This window comes from Magallana gigas, chromosome 3, assembly GCF_963853765.1.
Source record: "Magallana gigas chromosome 3, xbMagGiga1.1, whole genome shotgun sequence".
NCBI classification, from domain to species: Eukaryota; Metazoa; Mollusca; class Bivalvia; order Ostreida; family Ostreidae; genus Magallana; species Magallana gigas.
Window position 1 is genome coordinate 56,634,311 of NC_088855.1, and position 20,226 is coordinate 56,654,536.

At 34.3% G+C, this 20,226-nt stretch overlaps 2 protein-coding genes across 4 annotated transcripts; one reads left to right on the forward strand and one right to left on the reverse strand.

The window, feature by feature from the left end:
- The first annotated feature begins 403 nt into the window (after nt 1-403).
- On the forward strand, nt 404-19,694 carry LOC105317780 (ultra-long-chain fatty acid omega-hydroxylase). 3 transcript variants are annotated; one of them, XM_034482767.2, is made up of 12 exons: nt 404-460; nt 8,759-9,045; nt 9,233-9,377; nt 9,709-9,890; nt 10,366-10,490; nt 11,093-11,155; nt 11,947-12,070; nt 14,168-14,300; nt 14,787-14,916; nt 16,638-16,916; nt 17,443-17,508; nt 17,693-19,694. In XM_034482767.2, the coding sequence occupies exons 2-12, from the start codon at nt 8,857-8,859 to the stop codon at nt 17,790-17,792; spliced, it is 1,536 nt and encodes a 511-aa protein (XP_034338658.2). In that variant the 5' UTR covers nt 404-460; nt 8,759-8,856; the 3' UTR covers nt 17,793-19,694. The 3 variants fall into 3 exon arrangements, with proteins under 3 accessions (XP_034338658.2, XP_011412813.3, XP_065936633.1); XM_011414511.4 differs by lacking the exon at nt 404-460 and adding an exon at nt 8,396-8,533; XM_066080561.1 differs by lacking the exon at nt 404-460 and adding an exon at nt 8,509-8,631.
- Nucleotides 3,873-8,459, reverse strand: LOC136273473 (cytochrome b-like). The gene is made up of 6 exons (XM_066077906.1): nt 8,407-8,459; nt 6,403-6,668; nt 5,567-6,052; nt 5,110-5,340; nt 4,679-4,855; nt 3,873-4,444 (listed from the first exon to the last, which is right to left on the reverse strand). The coding sequence occupies exons 1-6, from the start codon at nt 8,457-8,459 to the stop codon at nt 3,873-3,875; spliced, it is 1,785 nt and encodes a 594-aa protein (XP_065933978.1).
- Nucleotides 19,695-20,226: the final 532 nt, after the last annotated feature.

Consider the following 20,226-nt stretch of genomic DNA (forward strand, 5'->3'; position numbering starts at 1 on the left):
ATCTTAATTACCAACATCCCCCCCACCCCACCCCCCAAAAAAAATCCTATCGATTCTGTAGTTTACTTGATTATTTAAATTTATCGTTAACCCCCAAACGTCATCTCTTTTCATTTTATAACAAACAATCTAAATGAAGAAATCAATCGAACCAGTCAAACGGTTTTGACACAATCTGCACAAACCCGAGGGATAGGAAAATACTACTAAAATATTTTACTATATAACCCAACCACCCCATCCTTTGCTTTATTTTCCCCCTAAAATTGTGCCAATACCATGTTAATCAAAATAATAATGTGACAAATACAGTAGGTCTATATCCGTACATATAGCTCATAGAGCACTCTTTAGACTTTTAAGGTTATTAGTAACACCTGCAGGTTTTATTTACATCCGGTGATGAGGTGACACAGTTCTGGTCGTGTCACATGTGCAAAATGGTTGAAAACGTAGAGTGGTGAGTTTCTTATGTTTATAATTTACATTTACCTATAACCTCTTTTGTACAGTATCTATGCCTTACCTTACTGTCAGAATGCAGAATCAGCTATTCTCTTTTGAGAAGTTGTAAGGCGTAGCCTACATCAACTTAACAGCGCTGAATGCTGGAGAAAACGTACCCAAGAGAAAACGTATCCAGGAGAAAACGTACCCAAGAGTTGTGATACGTTTTCTCTTGGAGAAAATGTACTTTAGAGAAATCATAACATAATATGAAATAGTTTTTAAAACTAATTTAGGATGCAATAAAATATATTATACAATAAACATCTCTCTCTCTCTCTCTCTCTCTCTCTCTCTCTCTCTATAATTCTAAACATTAAATTTTCAAAATTTTTGAGCAAAAATCATGTCCACGTCCCATTAAATATTCAACTGATACATATTTTTAAAGTTAATATATGGAATCTATATAAAAAGATATTATTTATAAAACTAAAACTATTTCACATTCTGTTTATGATTTCTAGAATATTCTAATATCTGAGTACATTTGGAGAAAAAGTAGCATAAGTCTTGGGTATGTTTTCTCCTGGGTACGTTTTCTCCTGACACTCATTAACTTCGCTTTGCAAATCCTAATATTTTGATTCTGAAAAATGTGTAAATGTCAGAACTGAAGACAGCCCCCCCCCCCCCTACACACTCACACACACCTCTTATTGATCAAAATCTCTGCACCAATATGAAATACCTTCTGATGGCCCTGATATTGAAAGTTAAGCTAAAATAATGTTCTGATCAGGTATAGATAGTAATCCCCTCCCCTTACACACACATATATAATGATTAATCAAAGTACTGACGGGAGTTGATTCTATTGATTTTTATGTATTTTGATATCAAAGATACGTTATTTCGCATGGGAAGTAGTTATTTAGCTCTATTTGAATAGTTACACCTATTTTTTTCTAATATGAATTCTCTGGCTTTTCCGACAAGAATTCTGAGCTACAGACAGAAAACTCCATAGGAATCACATTGTGTAATATTCAAAGATAGAAGTAACGTCACCAAACTCTACGATGGATTATGTATCAGTAATCAAAATATTTCTGGAAAAGTATATCAAAGCAATTAATTTTTATTAATAACAAACAAGTGATAATAAAGTCTAATCTATGCCAGTACTGTTTCTATCTTTAGATTAGATATTCTGTCCTTTACTCCAAATGCTACCACTGTAATCAAACTCTGGCGTAGAAATACATACGACTACAAAAATATCTAATTTGTTTGTTCCATTTAAAATCTAACAATATTTAAGGTATTTATAAATAAATTTCCTTGGAAAGCAATGCTTCTGAATACATTACATCGAATTTTTTGATTATTTTCAAGTACATATATACTACGTTTTGTCAGTGGTGATGATTTGTGCTTAGGTCCAAACATTCTTTTACTAAGGGGTTGCCAGAGTAAAGTAATAGGAGAGTTGATTAAAACCAGCTCCCCAAAACACATATTATGGTAACACTACATCTGTACATATTCATTGAATAATCTATTGATCTGATTGGGTATTTTATGAGGCAGTGTACTGTGATAGTTGGTACAAGCATTGAGAAACTCATCTTCAGGACTATGATTACCATGATTAAATGGCCTGTAAGGACTCCTGAAATGGAGTCAATGTAAATTGATTTTCTGAACTCCTTTACGGAATTTAATCCATTTTGGGAGTTCTTTACCACACTGCTAATCTAAAACATCTTCCACTGGCCTTTATGATATGCCAAAAATGGCTTTTGTAAAAGATTAAAAAAAAATATTTCAATAAATGATTGAGAACTGTAGTGGTAAATTGGGGGGGGGGGGGGGGGTGCAAACTAAAAAGGGGCAGTTGTTGGGGCCTAGTCATTTTTTCTTTACTGTTGTAATTTTCAAGGATTTATTTTTATTATTCAAAAAAGATTATAATTCACAGCCATATGAACAAAATAGGCAGTTTAATACCTTATATACATGTATATATTACACTTTTTGCTTTTAGAATTCCAAATACTAATTAAATGTTTTAAACAAGCTAAAGCAATACTGTTAATGTGAGCAGCAACGAATGACCTTTAAAGTCATCATAACTACGAGCTCAGTCACAGGTAGCTGCACACGTCAGACTTATTTTGATCCCTCAAACCACCCATATAGACTCCCGCTAATTATCTGTGTATTGTGTGTATTCAAGTGCAAAATGATTTCCTGTAAATGTTTTGTTTGAATATTTCACAATTTTTTAGACATTCTGTGTACCCAATTTCAATTTTTGGTACATGGTGTATGTCTTATGGACACTTGTAAAACAAAAAAAAATCTTAAGGCTCCAATGGGATAGTGGGGCCAAACTCCCAAGAATCCATCACTGGAGAATATTGTGGACTAAAAGGGTCCTAGGAATCTATTATTTTTTGTTTGCTCACTTGGATTGTAGATAGCTTAGGTAACTGTAACAGTAAATTTCAATGATGTTTAAGCAGTAACTGGTTTCCATTTGGAGGTAAACAAATTATAAACTTAAAGACTTTAATTATCTATAGAACTCTTGAAAATTGTTACAGAAAGAAACAGTTATTTCTAGGAAGGAAATTGGTAATCACTAGAATTAGAAGAAAAAAGAGAAATGTAGGAGAATGTGGGATGCAAATTAAAACCCATGATGAATCATCCATGGGTTTGTTACTTTTGTCAAAAGCTACGGTATTTTTATCTGTTTCAATTTAAGCCAAGCCTTCAACAACTTGACCTATTTCAGCAATACTTTTAATTCTGAAACTTTTTCAACAGTTACTCGATGTGCTATGTGTACTTTCTTACTTACTTAGTCCTCAACAGTTACTCGATGTGCTATGTGTACTTTCTTACTTACTTAGTCCTCACCATGTCTAGAGCACTTAATGCCTTAATGTGCTGTGTGTACATAAATGATAATGCATGAACAAAGATGCTTAGTTATGTGAAAACAATATATAACTATTTGGAGAGTGAGAGAGAGAGAGAGAGAGAGAGAGAGAGAGCATTGTACTACTGCTAGCAAACTATTATACATGATAACATTATTGTCAATAAATGAAAGGCATTGTGAAAAAAACCCAGGAGAAATAATTTTTGTGAACATTATGTTAATAACAATAAATATTAGTTACATGTAGCAGGGGTTGCTCGATTCTTGCAGATATTTATATCCCACATATAATATATATACACCACTGTGTTCAATGTGATTTAACATGAATTACACCAGCAAATACTTCAAATATTAAGATTTAATGGGATTTTCATGATGTTAAAATATTAATTTCCATTTATGTTTGTTTAACTATTCAATTTCAAATTAAACACCAAAACATTAATACCTTACTATTTTCCCAACATCAAAATAAACAATAAAACCCCACCACAAGGACAAACACCAATAGCCCACCACACAGGACAAACACCAATAACACATCACACAGGACAAACACTAATAACCCACCACACAGGACAAACACCAATAGCACACCACACAGGACAAACACCAATAGCACACCACATAGGACAAACACCAATAACCCATCACACAGGACAAACACTAATAACCCATCACACACGACAAACACTAATGACACACCACACAGGACAAACACCAATAACACACCACACAGGACAAACACCAATAACCCACCACACAGGATAAACACCAAAAGCACACCACACAGGAAAAACACCAATAGCCCATTACACAAGACAAACACCAATAACCCATCACACAGGACAAACACCAATAACACACCACACAGGACAAACACCAATAAGACACCACACAGGACAAACACCAATAACACACCACAAAGGACAAACACCAATAACACACCACACAGGACAAACACCAATAACCCATCACACAGGACAAACACCAATAGCCCACCACACAGGACAAACACCAATAGCCCACCACAAAGGACTAACACCAATAACCCACCACACAGGACAAACACCAATAACACACCACTCAGGACAAACACCAATAGCAAACCACACAGGACAAACACCAATAAGAAACCACACAGGACAAACACCAATAACACGTCACACAGGATAACCACCAATAACACACCACATAGGACAAATACGTATAACACACCACACAGGACAAACACCAATAACACATCTTACAGGACAAACACCAATAACCTACCACACAGGACAAACACCAATAAAACACCACACAGGACAAACACCAATAACCCACCACACAGGATAAACACCAAAAACACACCACACAGGACAAACACCAATAGCCCATTACACAAGACAAACACCAATAACACATCACACAGGACAAACACCAATAACACATCACATAGGACAAACACTAATAAATGACCACATAGGACAAACACCAATAACCCACACACAGGACAAACACCAATAGCCCACCACACAGGACAAACACCAAAAACACACCACACAGGAAAAACACCAATAACACACCACACAGGACAAACACCAATAGCCCACCACACAGGACAAACACCAATAAGACACCACACAGGACAAACACCAATAGCACACCACATAGGACAAGCACCAATAACCCATCACACAGGACAAACACTAATAACCTACCACACAGGACAAACACCAAAAAGACACCACATAGGACAAACACCAATAACCCATCACACAGGACAAACACCAATAACACATCACACAGGACAAACACTAATAACCTATCACACAGGACAAACACCAATAGCCCACCACACAGGACAAACACCAATAAGACACCACATAGGACAAACACCAATAACCCATCACACAGGACAAACACCAATAACACATCACACAGGACAAACACTAAAACCCGTCCACACAGGACAAACACCAATAGCACACCACACAGGACAAACACCAATAGCACACCACATAGGACAAACACCAATAACCCATCACACAGGACAAACACTAATAACCTACCACATAGGACAAACACCAATAACCCACCACACAGGACAAACACCAATAACACCACACAGGACAAACACCAATAGCACACCACACAGGACAAACACTAATAACCTACCACACAGGACAAACACCAATAGCACACCACACAGGACAAACACTAATAACCTACCACACAGGACAAACACCAATAACACATAACACAGGACAAACGCCAATAACACACCACAAAGAACAAACACCAATAACACACCACACAGGACAAACACCAATAACCTACCACACAGGACAAACACCAATAGCACACCACACAGGACAAACACTAATAACCTACCACACAGGACAAACACCAATAGCACACCACACAGGACAAACACTAATAACCTACCACACAGGACAAACACCAATAACACATAACACAGGACAAACGCCAATAACACACCACAAAGAACAAACACCAATAACACACCACACAGGACAAACACCAATAACCTACCACACAGGACAAACACCAATAGCACACCACACAGGACAAACACTAATAACCTACCACACAGGACAAACACCAATAACACATCACAGAGGACAAACGCCAATAACCCACCTCAAAGGACAAACACCAATAGCACACCACACAGGAAAAACACCAATAAGACACCACACAGGACAAACACCAATAACACATCACACAGGACAAACACCAATAACACATCACACAAGACAAACACCAATAACACATCACACAGGACAAACACCAATAGCCTACCACACAGGACAAACACCAATAACCCTCCACATAGGATTAAACAAATTACACATCACACAGGACAAAAACCAATAACACACAACACAGGACAAACACCAATAACCCACCACACAGTACAAACACCAATTACACACCACACAGGACAAACACCAATAGCACACCACACAGGACAAACACCAATAACCTACCACACAGGACAAACACCAATAGCACACCACACAGGACAAACACCAATAACACACCACACAGGACAAACACCAATAACACACCACACTGAACAAACACCAATAACACACCACACTGAACAAACACCAATAACACACCACACAGGACAAACATCAATAACCCACCACACAGGACAAACACCAATAACACATCACACAGGACAAACACTAATAACACACCACACAGGACAAACACCAATAACCCATCACACAGGACAAACACTAATAACCTACCACACAGGACAAACACCAATAACACATCACACAGGACAAACGCCAATAACCCACCTCAAAGTACAAACACCAATAGCACACCACACAGGAAAAACACCAATAACCCATCACACAGGACAAACACCAATAACACACCACACAGGACAAACACCAATAACACACCACACAGGACAAACACCAATAACACACCACACAGGACAAACATCAATAACCCACCACACAGGACAAACACCAATAACACACCACACAGGACAAACACCAATAAGACACCACACAGGACAAACACCAAAAACACATCACACAGGACAAACACCAATAACACATCACACAGGACAAACACTAACAACACATCACATAGGACAAGCACCAATCACTTTAAAACAGGAGAAAAACTCATGATGATACAGAAAGTAAAATAAGCCAGACTTCCATGTAGGTGCTGATCAACCTGTAATGACATTCACCCTTAACCCCTTCACATGGTATCATCAATAACCAACCACCTATTATGAACACCAATTATAAACCAACAACTGGCACGTTAAAAATACCAACTACCCATGACCAAGTAAAACTTTTGTAACCAAGTAAAATTCTTGAATATGCACTTAACCATCCAACCACTAGGTCTAGTTTTTTATCATCAATGAATAAAAAACTTATTTTGTCCTCAACCTCAGTTTTCATTGTGCATGTTTTGGCACATTCTAGTAAAACACAGTGTATTTATACCTTTTATGAAATTGTTTCAATACCATTAATAATCAATTGTAAACGATTTTCCTATTATTAGGTAGGCAAGCATTGCCATTGTGCTTTTACAATGCAATAAAATGAAGCTTTGTAGGAGTATGTTATAAGAAATAACGTAAAAGAAAAAGTAAAAAGGGTCAAGTTTGAAATTTTACACACAGAATAATGCTATCATCAGAATTATGTTTCTTAATTTTTGAATGAATCCACCATACCAATCTACATTAATAATAATCCAAATATATATGCAAAATGTGGTGCATTTTAATATTTTGAGATGACTCTCATTAAAGACCAGATGGTAGATTTTAGTATTTTTTACAAATAAGGTAGAAAATGATATTACCAATCATATTACAATTTGAAGAAAATTGTTATTGTAGTATTTTTTAATCCGCTTCGATGTGCAGAAAATGACAATTTCTAATATATTCTTATAGTAATGTACCTGTATTTTGAGATGGCCCCTAAAAAGAACCTGCTGGTAGATTTTCTTGCAACTTTGCATATATACTACAGTTGGTGTAAATTACATATGGTTAAAAAATAAAGAGTTCTTCTGTTGTAGTCTTTACGCAAAAACCCATATTGCCTCCATAATTGACTTTTTAGTTAAAGATTTTCAATGAAAATAGCCTGTATCTTTATGAAGTCATTTTAAAATCTGCATTATCAAGATCCCATTAAATATCTCTACAGAAGAACACACCACTTACTCTGTTTTTTCTTTTAACATCAGAAGAAAATCTTATTCAGAGGAAGTAGATCATTGTGTGTTTCCTGCTTTTAGATTGCCAATGGTAAAAAATGTACTGATAGATTTGTGTCTAGTTTTTAAAATTACATCACTATATACAAAATGCACATTATCATAGTGTATGTGTAGGGATTTACTCTTCAGAGATTTGATAATAGGATGTGACAAATATTGGGACACTTATTCATAAACATTTTTTTTTTTGTGTGTAAATATTTTGTTACCTGAGGAGCATCATCTTGGCTAGCCAAGGGTAACGATCCACAGTGTTTCTCATTCTATTTCTATAAAATTTAATAGAGAAACACTGTGGATCGTCACCCTCGGCTAGCGAAAATGGAGGAGCATATTGTGAGTTATCAAATAAGTAATTTACCAAAATTACTTCAAAAGGATTTTTTATCACCAGTTCTGTAAAAAGAAAAATCTAGCAAAGCCTGTGATGCAGAGTATGAATGACCTTGACTTGAATTTTGCCAAAATGCTTCTGCTTTACAACATTACTTTATCACATGACCTGTTGTATATTTGATGCACATTTTGGAATGATGTATGTCAATCTTTTTTTTTCTGTAGACTTATAGAACTGGGTAAAGTCTGGAACAACAAGTGCAGTGGAGAGATACAGGTGAAGTGTAGATCCACAGGTGAGGGATACCACCACAGGTGAAGAGATGCCAGTCCTGGGCCTCAGTTCTCTCTCCTCCTGGGGGTCATTGGTCAGTGTGGCACTCCTGATTGTCTTCTCCTATGTTGTCATCAAGCTAACCCTGGCCTACCTAGACCATCTGCGCTGGGCTCCTTTCTACACTGGTCTGCCCATGGATCCCTACGCCAGCAAGCTCTTAGGGCACCTGCTGATGGTATTCATTCAATTTTTCTGCTCTTCATCTTCAATGGGTGATGTCAAAAGCTATGATCAGATATATGTTAAAAAATAATTTTTAGAGTATTTTTCGTCATTACTTACTAATGGTTAAGCAGTGATTTAAAAATAATATCATTTCTCATTTTGAGTTACTTTGATAACCAAGTTTTCTGACCTTCTAGTACCCAGGGCCCAATGAGGAGGGTCTACGGTTCCAGATGGAGCGCTGTGACAAGTTTCCCAAGTTTCACTTACTTTGGATCAGCTTCAGACCATTGCTGATTGTTCACCACCCAGAGACAGTCAAGGTGCTCCTTAAGTCCACAGGTATGTGGGCTTCAAATCTCAATAAAGGAAACATGTGATAGATGGAATTCAAACGTAATACATGTAGTATAATACTAAAATTAAACTTAAGGTAAGACCAACATCCGATTATTTAAGACAAAAAGATTGTTATGGCATAATGGTATTTAGTTCCCAATTTACAGTTTGATACATGTGTGAGTGTTGTACATAATTATGTAAAATCAGCGATAGTATTTTGATCTTATAGGTTAAATGGAAAAAATTAGTAAAGGAGAAGTATCTGACATACATGTTTATTCAAGTGATTATGATGAAAGAAACCGTTACAAAGTAATGCGATTTTTCACAGAACCAAAGCCGCGTCAGTTGGGGACGGTGTATATTCTTGGTCTGGACTGGCTGGGGGAGGGATTACTGATCGCAAACGGACAGAAGTGGTTGCGGAATCGTCGCCTACTTACTCCAGCGTTCCACTTTGACATTCTGCAGTCTTATATTGCCTTAAAAAACAAAGCTGCATCTGTTTTGGTGGTATTGGTCTTACAAATATGTATAATGTTGTCAAACCTTGAATCAAAAGCATTCATTTTATTAAGCAAATACTTTTACCTAATCTAGGTCAGTTGCATCATATTTTTTGAATTTATTGATAAGTATATGAGAGGTATATTGATATCGTTATGTTTAATTATTAATTAGTTAATCAAGATTAATGAATAGAATGCATGTAAATATATTAGAAGGATGCCTGCACGTTTGGGGGAATTCATTATTGGATTTTATGTATGGTGATTACACTGGACCCAGGATTTGCGATAGACCCATTTTATAATTAAGTTTTAATCTAGGAGACTGAGCCTCAGTTTGAAAAACAAACCTGTTCATAACTCAGATTTACAGTGGCAGATTTGTTCGCTAGGGTTTAATTATTAACACCCTCTGCTTGTGTAATCATTGATTTTTGACATCTTGATCCGTTGGAAGTGGTGTTTTTAACAAATTTCAGGACAAGATAGATCAGCAGGTGAAAGCTGGTAACAGCTTTGAGTTGTTCTCCTTCATCGGACTGGCATCGCTGGATATCATTCTGCAGTGTGCTTTCTCATACGAAAGCAACTGTCAACAACTAGGGTAATATTCCAACATAATTTAAATTTTGATCTGGCTCATCTCCTGACGTTTCTTTAAGGATACATTTACTTATCATAGTTAATGTTCTACCATCAAAAATGGTGACTTAACAGAGATCTCTGCAGGAAGGAAACATCAATATTATCATTTTATAGCATGTTTATCCTCAATCTGTATTCATGTAGCATATAGAAATAGAATATTTATATGGGCATTTTTCCATGCATGGAGGTTATTAAGAACAAATGGGTGTCCATTATGGTGAACTGTGCTCTTATCTACTGACACACTTAACTGTGAATGAACTGCATGTCTGTATTAGATATAGCTAGATAAAACGAACACCAGATACACGGGGTATTCAATAGTTTACTATTTTACTATTTTTGTTGCTTTATTCAAGAATTAATGCACATAATTAGGGTGAATACAATACTAGTATTCTCTAATTTTAGTATTTTTATTTCAGTTTCATTGTTGAGTAAATGAAAGTAAACCAGGAAGATGTTTGACATAAAAACATGAGGTTTCTACATATAGTTCAGTAATTGATCCTAGCTGTAGTATGACTGTACTTGATACATTAACTTGCTTTCTTTCAGAGAGACACACCCCTATGTGCACGCTGTCAATGTTCTGTCCGATATCTGGGTGGCCAGGTCATTGTAAGTGAACTTTGAACTAATTTGTTTGGGAAATGAAGGTTCTCTTTGGGATAAACTACATGTAGTTAAGTTCACTTTAATATATGTTAGATATTTTATGCCAATAAGGGTCTTTTGGTTGTAGATATACATGTACATATGAAAAAGGAATGTATTCACAAGGTGTTTTGTGCCTAGTTGCGATCTGTTTTTCCTACTTACTGGTTGCAGAAATTAAGATAGCAGTTATTTTATTTCTTGGTATAGTGTCATTCTCTTACAAATCAAAACAAATAAATACAGATTTTTTCTGAGAGTGGATCATTATTTTCATGTTATCTCTACAGATTACATGAATTACACAATGCACTTCAAATACATGTACTTCATAGAAATGTACAACGAAACTCAAATTTGAAACTTCAAGATTTGACACAGTGTCTGTTTCAGTTTTAAACATTGGTATATTTACCATGCATAGATATGATGAAAATTTGACTGAAAGTGTCACAGGTCTTTATTTGAGAAAAAAACAATTAAGTTATCTATATTATTTTCAATGATAATGCAAGTTTCAGCAAGAAGTCTTTAATATACTGTGAAATCATTAGAATTCAAGGTGGCTCAATTTTCATGGTGTTCTTGGGCACATATTTACATCTACAAAGAAATCAAATTTAGAAAGTGTTAAACTAAAATTTAAAGCAACCACGAAATTACATCCTCATGAATAAGCAAAATACACCACAATTTACAAAAACTGACCCCTTGAATCTAAATGATTCCACAGTATGTTAATTTTACTGTTTCAGAAAGCCATGGTTTTATCCAGATTTCTTGTTTTACCTATCCCCCAGTGGCCGAGAGTTTAAGAAAAATTGTGATTATGTTCATAAAGTGGCAGAGGACATCATTGCTAAAAGAAAGAAAAGCTTGGTAAGTGGTCACAATTAACATGAATAAGTAGCCAGTAAACATGATTATATTATTATGCTAGTTTCCTGTTGAAATCATTTTAATGAAATTCATAAACAAGTTTAAAGCCTGACATGCACTTAGATTGAACTCAAGCCAATCACAATCTAACTCCATATAGTTCCCTACAGGGGTAACATTTTTTGATTTGAATGTGACTATTACAAACACTGTGCAATGAACCAGTGTTGAATTTATTTATTTCATTAACTTCAATAAGTATGATAGTAAGCATATCTGAGGCATGGATAAAGATATAACTTAATGAGTATATTTTGAAAAACTAATACATGTATACAAATCCCATGTTCAGTTTAAGTGTCTTGTCCAGAAAATATAGTTCACTTGTTGTCAATCCTTGATTCTAAAGATGAGAAGGTCTTAAGGCTTAAACTGTAGGAAAATGTTACAGGTTTAATAAACTTGTTTTATCTTCCCATAATATACATGTATTAATTTTAATATTTTGCACTAAAGTACTGAAAGTCAGAGGTCAAAGAGAAACCAGAAGAAATATTGCTAGCTAGTATCATTTTAAAGATATTGTTTCAGGAAACAAGGTAGATAATATTGAATATATAAGGGGTAGCCAATGGAGCTCAGGATTGATAAACAGCAAAGCACCACAGGCACTGTGTGCTAGTCGAATGACACAAACCAATATAACATTTTAATTTGTCAGTGCATTGAAAGACAAATTTTTGTTTTTTACTTGTTCAATAAATGTTGTCCTAATTTTGCTAAAAATTAGTTTTGTCTCATATCATTTTGAAATTGCTCAGTGTGTATTAACTAATCTGAAATTAGAATTGTTCCTGTTTCTTTATTATTGAAATATTTTCCTTAGATGACAAGCAGGAAAATTTTAACATGTCTGCTGTGGAATTATTACAATTCATGGTGACTCATTTTTCGTGCTATTTGTGGGTAGTCCTCAAAACGAATTTACTTGTTCAACAAAAACCAATTTAATATAGGATCAAGTTTTCCTACTGAAACTGAAAACCAACCCATCAACGAAAGAACATCTCCACAAATAAGCCAAAAAAACCACAATCCACAAAAATTGGCCCCCAAAAAATTAAATGATTCTACAGTATTTGGTTTTAACCTTGACATCTGAATCTATATATGAAGATAGGACTGTTTATAATTTTTTTCTTTTAATGTTCTCTGTTACATATGTAACTGCAGATGCATTTAATCATTAATATTTTCATGAATGAACAAGACCACAAAATCTTATACATGATTTCTATATAAGTGCCTTTCCCTGTTTCCTGCCAAGAATAAAATGGTAATATTAATGATAATCTGATTAAACCCATATTACTGTGGAATCAATATCATAGTTAAAGTTTTACTAAACTGATAGCTAATTGTTATAGTTTTTCTTATCCGATGGATAATTGTTAAAGTTTTACTTACATGTAACTGATGGACAATTGTTGAAGTTTTACTTAACTGATAGATAATTTAACTGATAGATAATTGTTGAAGTAAATTTACTTCACTGATTAGATAATCTTACTTAACTGATAGATAATTGTTGAAGTTTTACTTAACTGATAGATAAAAAAGTTTTACTCAACTGATGGATAATTTAACTGATAGATAATTGTTGAAGTAAATTTACTTCACTGATAGATAATCTTATTTAACTGATAGATAATTGTTGAAGATTTACTTTACTGATAGATAATTGTTGAACTTTTCAGATTAATTATAGTTAAAGTTTGAACTAATAGTCTAAGATTATTGTTAAAATTTTACATAATTGATTGATTATAGTTGAAGTTTTACTATTAATAAATAGCTGACATATTATGATTGAAGGTTTACCTAACTGATCAATTATACATGTAGTTAAAATTTTCATAATTGATTGATTATGGTTGAATTTTTACCTAAGAAAATTGAAAGTTTGCATTACTAATGTAATCAACTTCCCTTAAATTTTATATTATTCCAACAAAAAGTACTACTTTAAAAACCCCCCAAAACTGGCTTTCAGTTCTTTCAGTACTTTGATTAATTTTACTTCTTAAAATTTGATAGGAAGAAGAAGGTTCCAAACCAAAGTCTCGCCACTTGGATTTCCTTGACATTTTATTAACAGCTAAGGATGAAAATAGCCAGGGCTTAACATCCTTGGAGATAAGGAATGAAGTGGACACATTCTTGTTCGAAGGTAAAATAGGCAAAGACCATCAAAATGGTGTACTGTTTTTTCTTCAATGTTTTTGTTTGGAGTGTGCTTTTTTGCAAAAATTTTGATTTTCTCTTATATGCTGATTCAGACTTTTTGTTTCTTGCATTGCATTTCATGTTGAAGTTTAAATCTAGTCTTTAACCAATACATTCTCATAATATTTAATATTATTGAAAAATTAAACTGCAAATTACATTAACCCCTTTGGGGACAAGTTTCATCTTTCTGCGTCTTCTATTAACTGAATAACACCACTTGTATACGCTATCTTGGGACAATTAACCCTCGTAAGTGATCATTTTCTGCTGACTTTGATCTGCTTTCACTTTATTAAATATAATGTTTTGTTCTGGTCTTAAAATGCAATTGATTGATGTGATGTACACTTATAAATATGAATGGCTGTTGAGAGGGTATAACTTAGACATTCTTTTGTTTGCTTTGCATTAAGTAAGATGTTTTTAGGTCACGATACAACCACGAGTGGGATGTGCTGGACGTTATATTTACTGGCCAAACATCCCGAGCACCAGCGGGAATGTCAGAGGGAGATTGATGAGCTAATGGAGGGCAGGGAAAACAGGGACCTACAATGGTGGGTAGTTTCTGGATCCTCTGAATCCGTACAGGTTTTACAAATAATGGATGTTGATTTGTCAATGAACCTTTTTTTGATGGCTTATGATGCCAAAAAATAACAAAATATTAACATTCAAAATTCATAATCACTCAAGCATGTTCAGACACAGATCAAGGCCTTCTGTGAAGATTATTTATGAAATGTTTCTAGGTCACATATACAGTAATCCATGAACCACATAAATTGACTTTCCTGAATATTCTGATTTGTTGACTGTATGTCAAATTGAACATAAGATACTGGGCGGGATTACATTTAGAATGTCAAAAAATTGTTTAATTTTCTACATGACTTTATAATGGATCTAGCTAGCACCAAAAGGATGCTCTAAAATAATTAGGGCCCCGCAAGGATTTGCGGGTGCCCTATAGTAATCACTCTGTCCGTCCGTCCTTCTGTCCGTCCGTCCGTCTGTCACTCTTCCGTCCACAAATTTCCTGTTTTTTTCTAATAACTTTTTTTATGGTTGCCCAATCAAGTTCAAATTTGGTATGGTAGTTCAGTAGGCAGAAATACATATTTTGATGCTAAGTTTGGTTCTCTATGTCTTCTGGTTTGGAGCTGGGGTGGTGGGGTAGATTCCTAACTATGCATAAGAAGAATGGGCAAAGAGAGATAACTGCTGAGAATGAATGGGCAAAGAGAGATAACTGCTGAGAATGTTACCATTGTATACATGGAAGGCTGTGCAATATTTGTCCTTTGGGATTAATTAACCTTCCACAGGAAGAAAATCCTAAGCTTTATCTTTATCTGTCACATTGAGATTAATTACTGCACTGCCTGTGTCTGCAAATGAACTTTGTTTTGAAGTTAAGGTCAATTTTGAATGATGTGTATAGTATTGTGTACATTCTTTGAAATATGGATTTAAAATATAATATTCATATTTTATTTCGGTTAAAATACCGTACACAATGATTTATAATAATTTTATTGAATAGAGGCAAAGCCTAGGTATCATTGCATTGGTATCAATTCTTTGTTTTTTTAACAAATTTTATTTCATCCCATGTTAACCCACTTTATCCCGTGGATATGACTCATTGGATATTTTTTTGATATCCCACAGTTGTGACTTTACAATTGGATTTGCCTAGGCATAATGAAGTAAAATAATGTAGAGTTTTATAAACAGTGTAAACATTGATTGCGGTGTATAAAATATGGGATAAATAGAATCTCATGATTTGCAGTATAATATGATTTTTATCCAACTTGTGTGTTTTATCCCCTAACTAAGGCTCCAGAAAAAAACACTTTAATTGTTGGATGGAAATTATATCCAACTACAAATCATGAGATCCTATATAGTCCAGTTCTTTACATCTTCAGCTGGGCATTTATGTTTCATCATTGTTAATATAAAGAGGATGGAATTCAAAGTTTTTTTCACTTCTCTATATTAATTGTCATAGCGGGGCCCTTCCTGACTGGTCAGTTTTCTAGTTTACTATATTTTCACGGTAAATCCGGTCTAAAAGAATCCTTATACAATGATTAATAGACAAAAGGTTCAATGATGAATTAGTAGGTTCAATGATGAATTAGTAGGTTCAATGATGAATTAGTAGTTTAAAAGAGATATATGTATACTTTATTAGTTCATAAATAGAATTTCATTTGATATGATGTAACATTCTCAGACTTGAATAGACTTTTCTGATATATCACAGGTCAGATCTTCCTAAGCTGAGTTACCTCACCCAGTGCATCAAAGAAAGCATGCGCTTGTACCCCCCAGTGACCTTCATACAGCGGGTCACTACCAAGGACATCGTGTTAGATGACCACCAGATTCCAGCAGGGACAACGATCGGAGTCCAGATCTACAACCTCCATCACAACAAGGCAGTGTGGGAAGACCCTTACGAGTTCAAACCAGAACGCTTTTCTCCAGATAAGGAGAGGAAATACGACAATTTTGCTTTTGTGCCATTTTCTGCAGGACCTAGGTATAGTTACATGTATTAAAGATTTGACAATGATGAACCAATTGGTATTTTCATGTTTATGAAAACTTTGACAGTAAATAGACATATAAACATATGAAAGTAACTCCTCTATTTCAGGTTCATATTTCAATCATTGCTCTGTCTCACTTTTGAAAATGTTGGGCATATTGCCTGAGTCTGTCTGTTTGTTAGTCAGCTGTTTAACTCTACTAGCTAGATCAGTATCTTGACTCCATACTTTTTGCATCAGAAAAAAATAGGTGAAAAATGCAGAAAAAGATCAAAAACCTATTCAATAAACTAATGTATGAATATAAGATGATGTTTGTAATGTATCCTCTTCAGTATTTCTTCATGTTACCTTCATACCTACATGAACCACCAAAGGAAGACAGTGTATGATTGCAGTAATCATGTTTACACAGATATAATTAATGTTAATAACATGCAAAGATATATATGGGATACAAATGGTATGTATGTACAGAAGCATGAATCTAATTTCATTTTTTTTTTAACTTTTCAGAAATTGTATAGGTCAGCACTTTGCCATGAATGAAATGAAAATTATTCTTGTCCATGTTCTACAAAGGTTTGTACACATAACAGTAAGCTAGCTTTGGATGGCACAGCAGAGTATTTTATTAATTCTTGTGCTTTACAAATGCCATTATTAGTCTAATATGTTCAATTTCTTGATCATAATCAACATTTTTTGTTAAACCTGATATAGAATTGATGTATCAATAATGTGTAAATTATTTGTTTAACTACAGGTTTAATTTAAGTTTGGATCCAACTGGAGAAGTGAACATAAAGATTGGGGTTGTATTAAGAACAAAAAATGGAATAAAAGTGATTGCAGAGAGAAGATAAGAGATGCATTCATTGTGCATTGAGAATTGTGAGAAAAGTCTGTTGAAAATGTAGTTATATTGAATAGGTGCTTTGATTCTCCCAGCAAGGCATGGAGTATTTTTTTTAATTGGTATTTTATCTTCACCAAATGTTGACCTGAAGTTGTTTTCACTTAATTTTTAAGTTAGAATATTCTTTATGTGCCATATTCTTCTTCACCAATACAATGTACCAGTATTTTTGATTTATTATTACATGGCAAAAAAATTATTTTTAGAAATCAAAATAATTTCACTGCATGAAATTTTGAATAATTGTTTTAGGCCTTGGTTAGTTTATTTTATATATTATGTGAATGTTTAATTATGATTTTTTTAAAAACATTTTTATTAGGAATGATTTTAAGATTTAAACACCTTTGATGCCATAGTATACTGGGTTTCTGCTTTGATTATGGTGTTGTGATTATAAGAACAGTTGACCAATTCCTCAGTCAATGTGACCTCTTTTTATTGGGGCATCCTTCCAATTGCCCGGTGTTCTGAATCGTTCCAATAACACTTAATCCTGGTTCATTCCATTTACATTACTTGATTTCCATGTTTTTTTATGTTATAACATGTAATCAGTACATGTATATATGCATAAACAAGTCTTAATGTTAAGAATAGGGCAAGTAATTTATTGCTAATGTAATCAAATTATTCAAAGGACAGGGGCGTATAAGGTGTTATATCTCCCCCACTTGAGTTATAAAGGAGAACTATTTTCAAATGTTAAAATATTTTATTTTGTTCTGTATACCGTACATTCTTTATACTATAAATGGCATGATGCAAGTCAATAACTTGCTTTCATTTCGTAAACACAACAGGTATGATTCCAAATTAAGCTACATGGAATTTATGCCAAAATCTTGACCATTTACTGTGCCAAATTGCAATGTTTTGGTTTGAATGGGTGTAGACTCGATCCTAAAAGTACTTTTATTGAAAGGATATTACTATAAAAAGTTTTCATTCAATTTTATTATTGGTTCATTAAAGTGAAAGCTAGACCCATATACTGGGCCAAATCTAGTACTTTTTCTAAAACGTTTACAGTTGTTAATAATTGTCAAACTATAAAAGCTATACACTATGTTTGTAATATTTCATCGTAGCTCAGTGTGATAGACGAGGATTGTGCACACTCACTCTCGGCGGAAACGATGTTTGAATCAAAGTGGACGTTTACTTTTTCATTTCTGCGTTTTTACATCCCGTTTTAAGTAAAACTTTTTTTTTCCAGAACATAGAATGATTTTTTGAAAAATTCATAACCTTTCAGGCAACGACCAAAAATAAATAATGATCTTCTCCTTACTTGTCACATAACAATACATGTAGCGCTGGACAGAGATTGTGTGACATCACGCTGTAATATGCTAAGAAAAAACCCCCAGAAATTAAACAAAGGAGAATAGTATAAATGTATATTTGTTAATGATCAGGTAATTCAGTTCTATATCATAAATGTAATGATGCACCATTGTAAAATATCTTGTAAGAGATGTACAGCCGTACATAAGTCGTGTAAATATCCAAGGTGCGGGGGATTTGACAGCCATTGTACGCTCTTCTTCCTGTTGTTTGTTCATAAATTTTACTCATGGAGGGCAGATTTTATTAAAGTATTTGTTGCAATATTAGTTAATCTAGCTTTATAAGTTATGTTATTGAAGAAATTGTACTCATTGGATCCAGTACTTCTTGAAAAAAGTGGAGATTATTTACATTGATTGAATTAACATCACAATGTTAATTTGTTTCACTGCTATGCTGTTCTTAATTGGAAAAATTCCATTTCAATATTATTTTGTGCCAAATTCATGATATTGAAAGGCAAATGTAACTGGAATAAAGATTTTTCCAACAAGTATTATATTGTGGAGAGAGAGAGAGAGAGAGAGAGAGAGAGAGATTAAGCCTGTCTCACACAGAACACGGTTGGGCACACGGTTCCAATACGGTATACTCGGTTATACACGGGTTGACTGGTACGAGTATTGAGCTCCAACCGTGCCTGGGGATGAGTTGGTACGATTTAGACTCGAATGTAGCACAAGTATGTACGAACAAAGCACGGATATACTCGGTCAAGCAAGGTTTGTCACGGTTTGAACACGATTTGCAAACGATTTTCATACGATTGTTGTACGGTTCCAAGTACGGTCTTATACGGTCTGTTACGGCCTAGTACAATTAAACACGACTTTAACTCGATTAACTGGACATTTACAGGGTTTACATACGGTCCCACCGACTTTTGTTCGAGTTATGCTCGAATTATCACATATTTGTGTATGTTTTGATATAAATTGACTCGTTTTGATGGCTTGGCTTCATTAATTTTCGAATTTTCAACAGACAAGTTATAAAAATGGCAGATGACAGAATAAAGGAATTAGAAA

Excerpts from the sequence above, each read along its gene's own strand:
- LOC136273473 (XM_066077906.1), bottom strand. The coding sequence starts at position 8,459 with ATGAGAAACACTGTGGATCGTTACCCTTGGCTAGCCAAGATGATGCTC. Across the intron at positions 6,669-8,406 it reads GCCAAGATGATGCTCCTCAG|GTTATTAGTGTTTGTCCTGT; the intron begins GTAACAAAATAT and ends CCTGTGTGGTAG. Across the intron at positions 4,856-5,109 it reads TTTGGTGTTTGTCCTGTGTG|TGTTTGTCCTATGTGATGTG; the intron begins GTAGGTTATTAG and ends GTCATTTATTAG.
- LOC105317780 (XM_034482767.2), top strand. The coding sequence starts at position 8,857 with ATGCCAGTCCTGGGCCTCAGTTCTCTCTCCTCCTGGGGGTCATTGGTC. Across the intron at positions 14,917-16,637 it reads GAAAACAGGGACCTACAATG|GTCAGATCTTCCTAAGCTGA; the intron begins GTGGGTAGTTTC and ends GATATATCACAG. Across the intron at positions 16,917-17,442 it reads CCATTTTCTGCAGGACCTAG|AAATTGTATAGGTCAGCACT; the intron begins GTATAGTTACAT and ends TTAACTTTTCAG.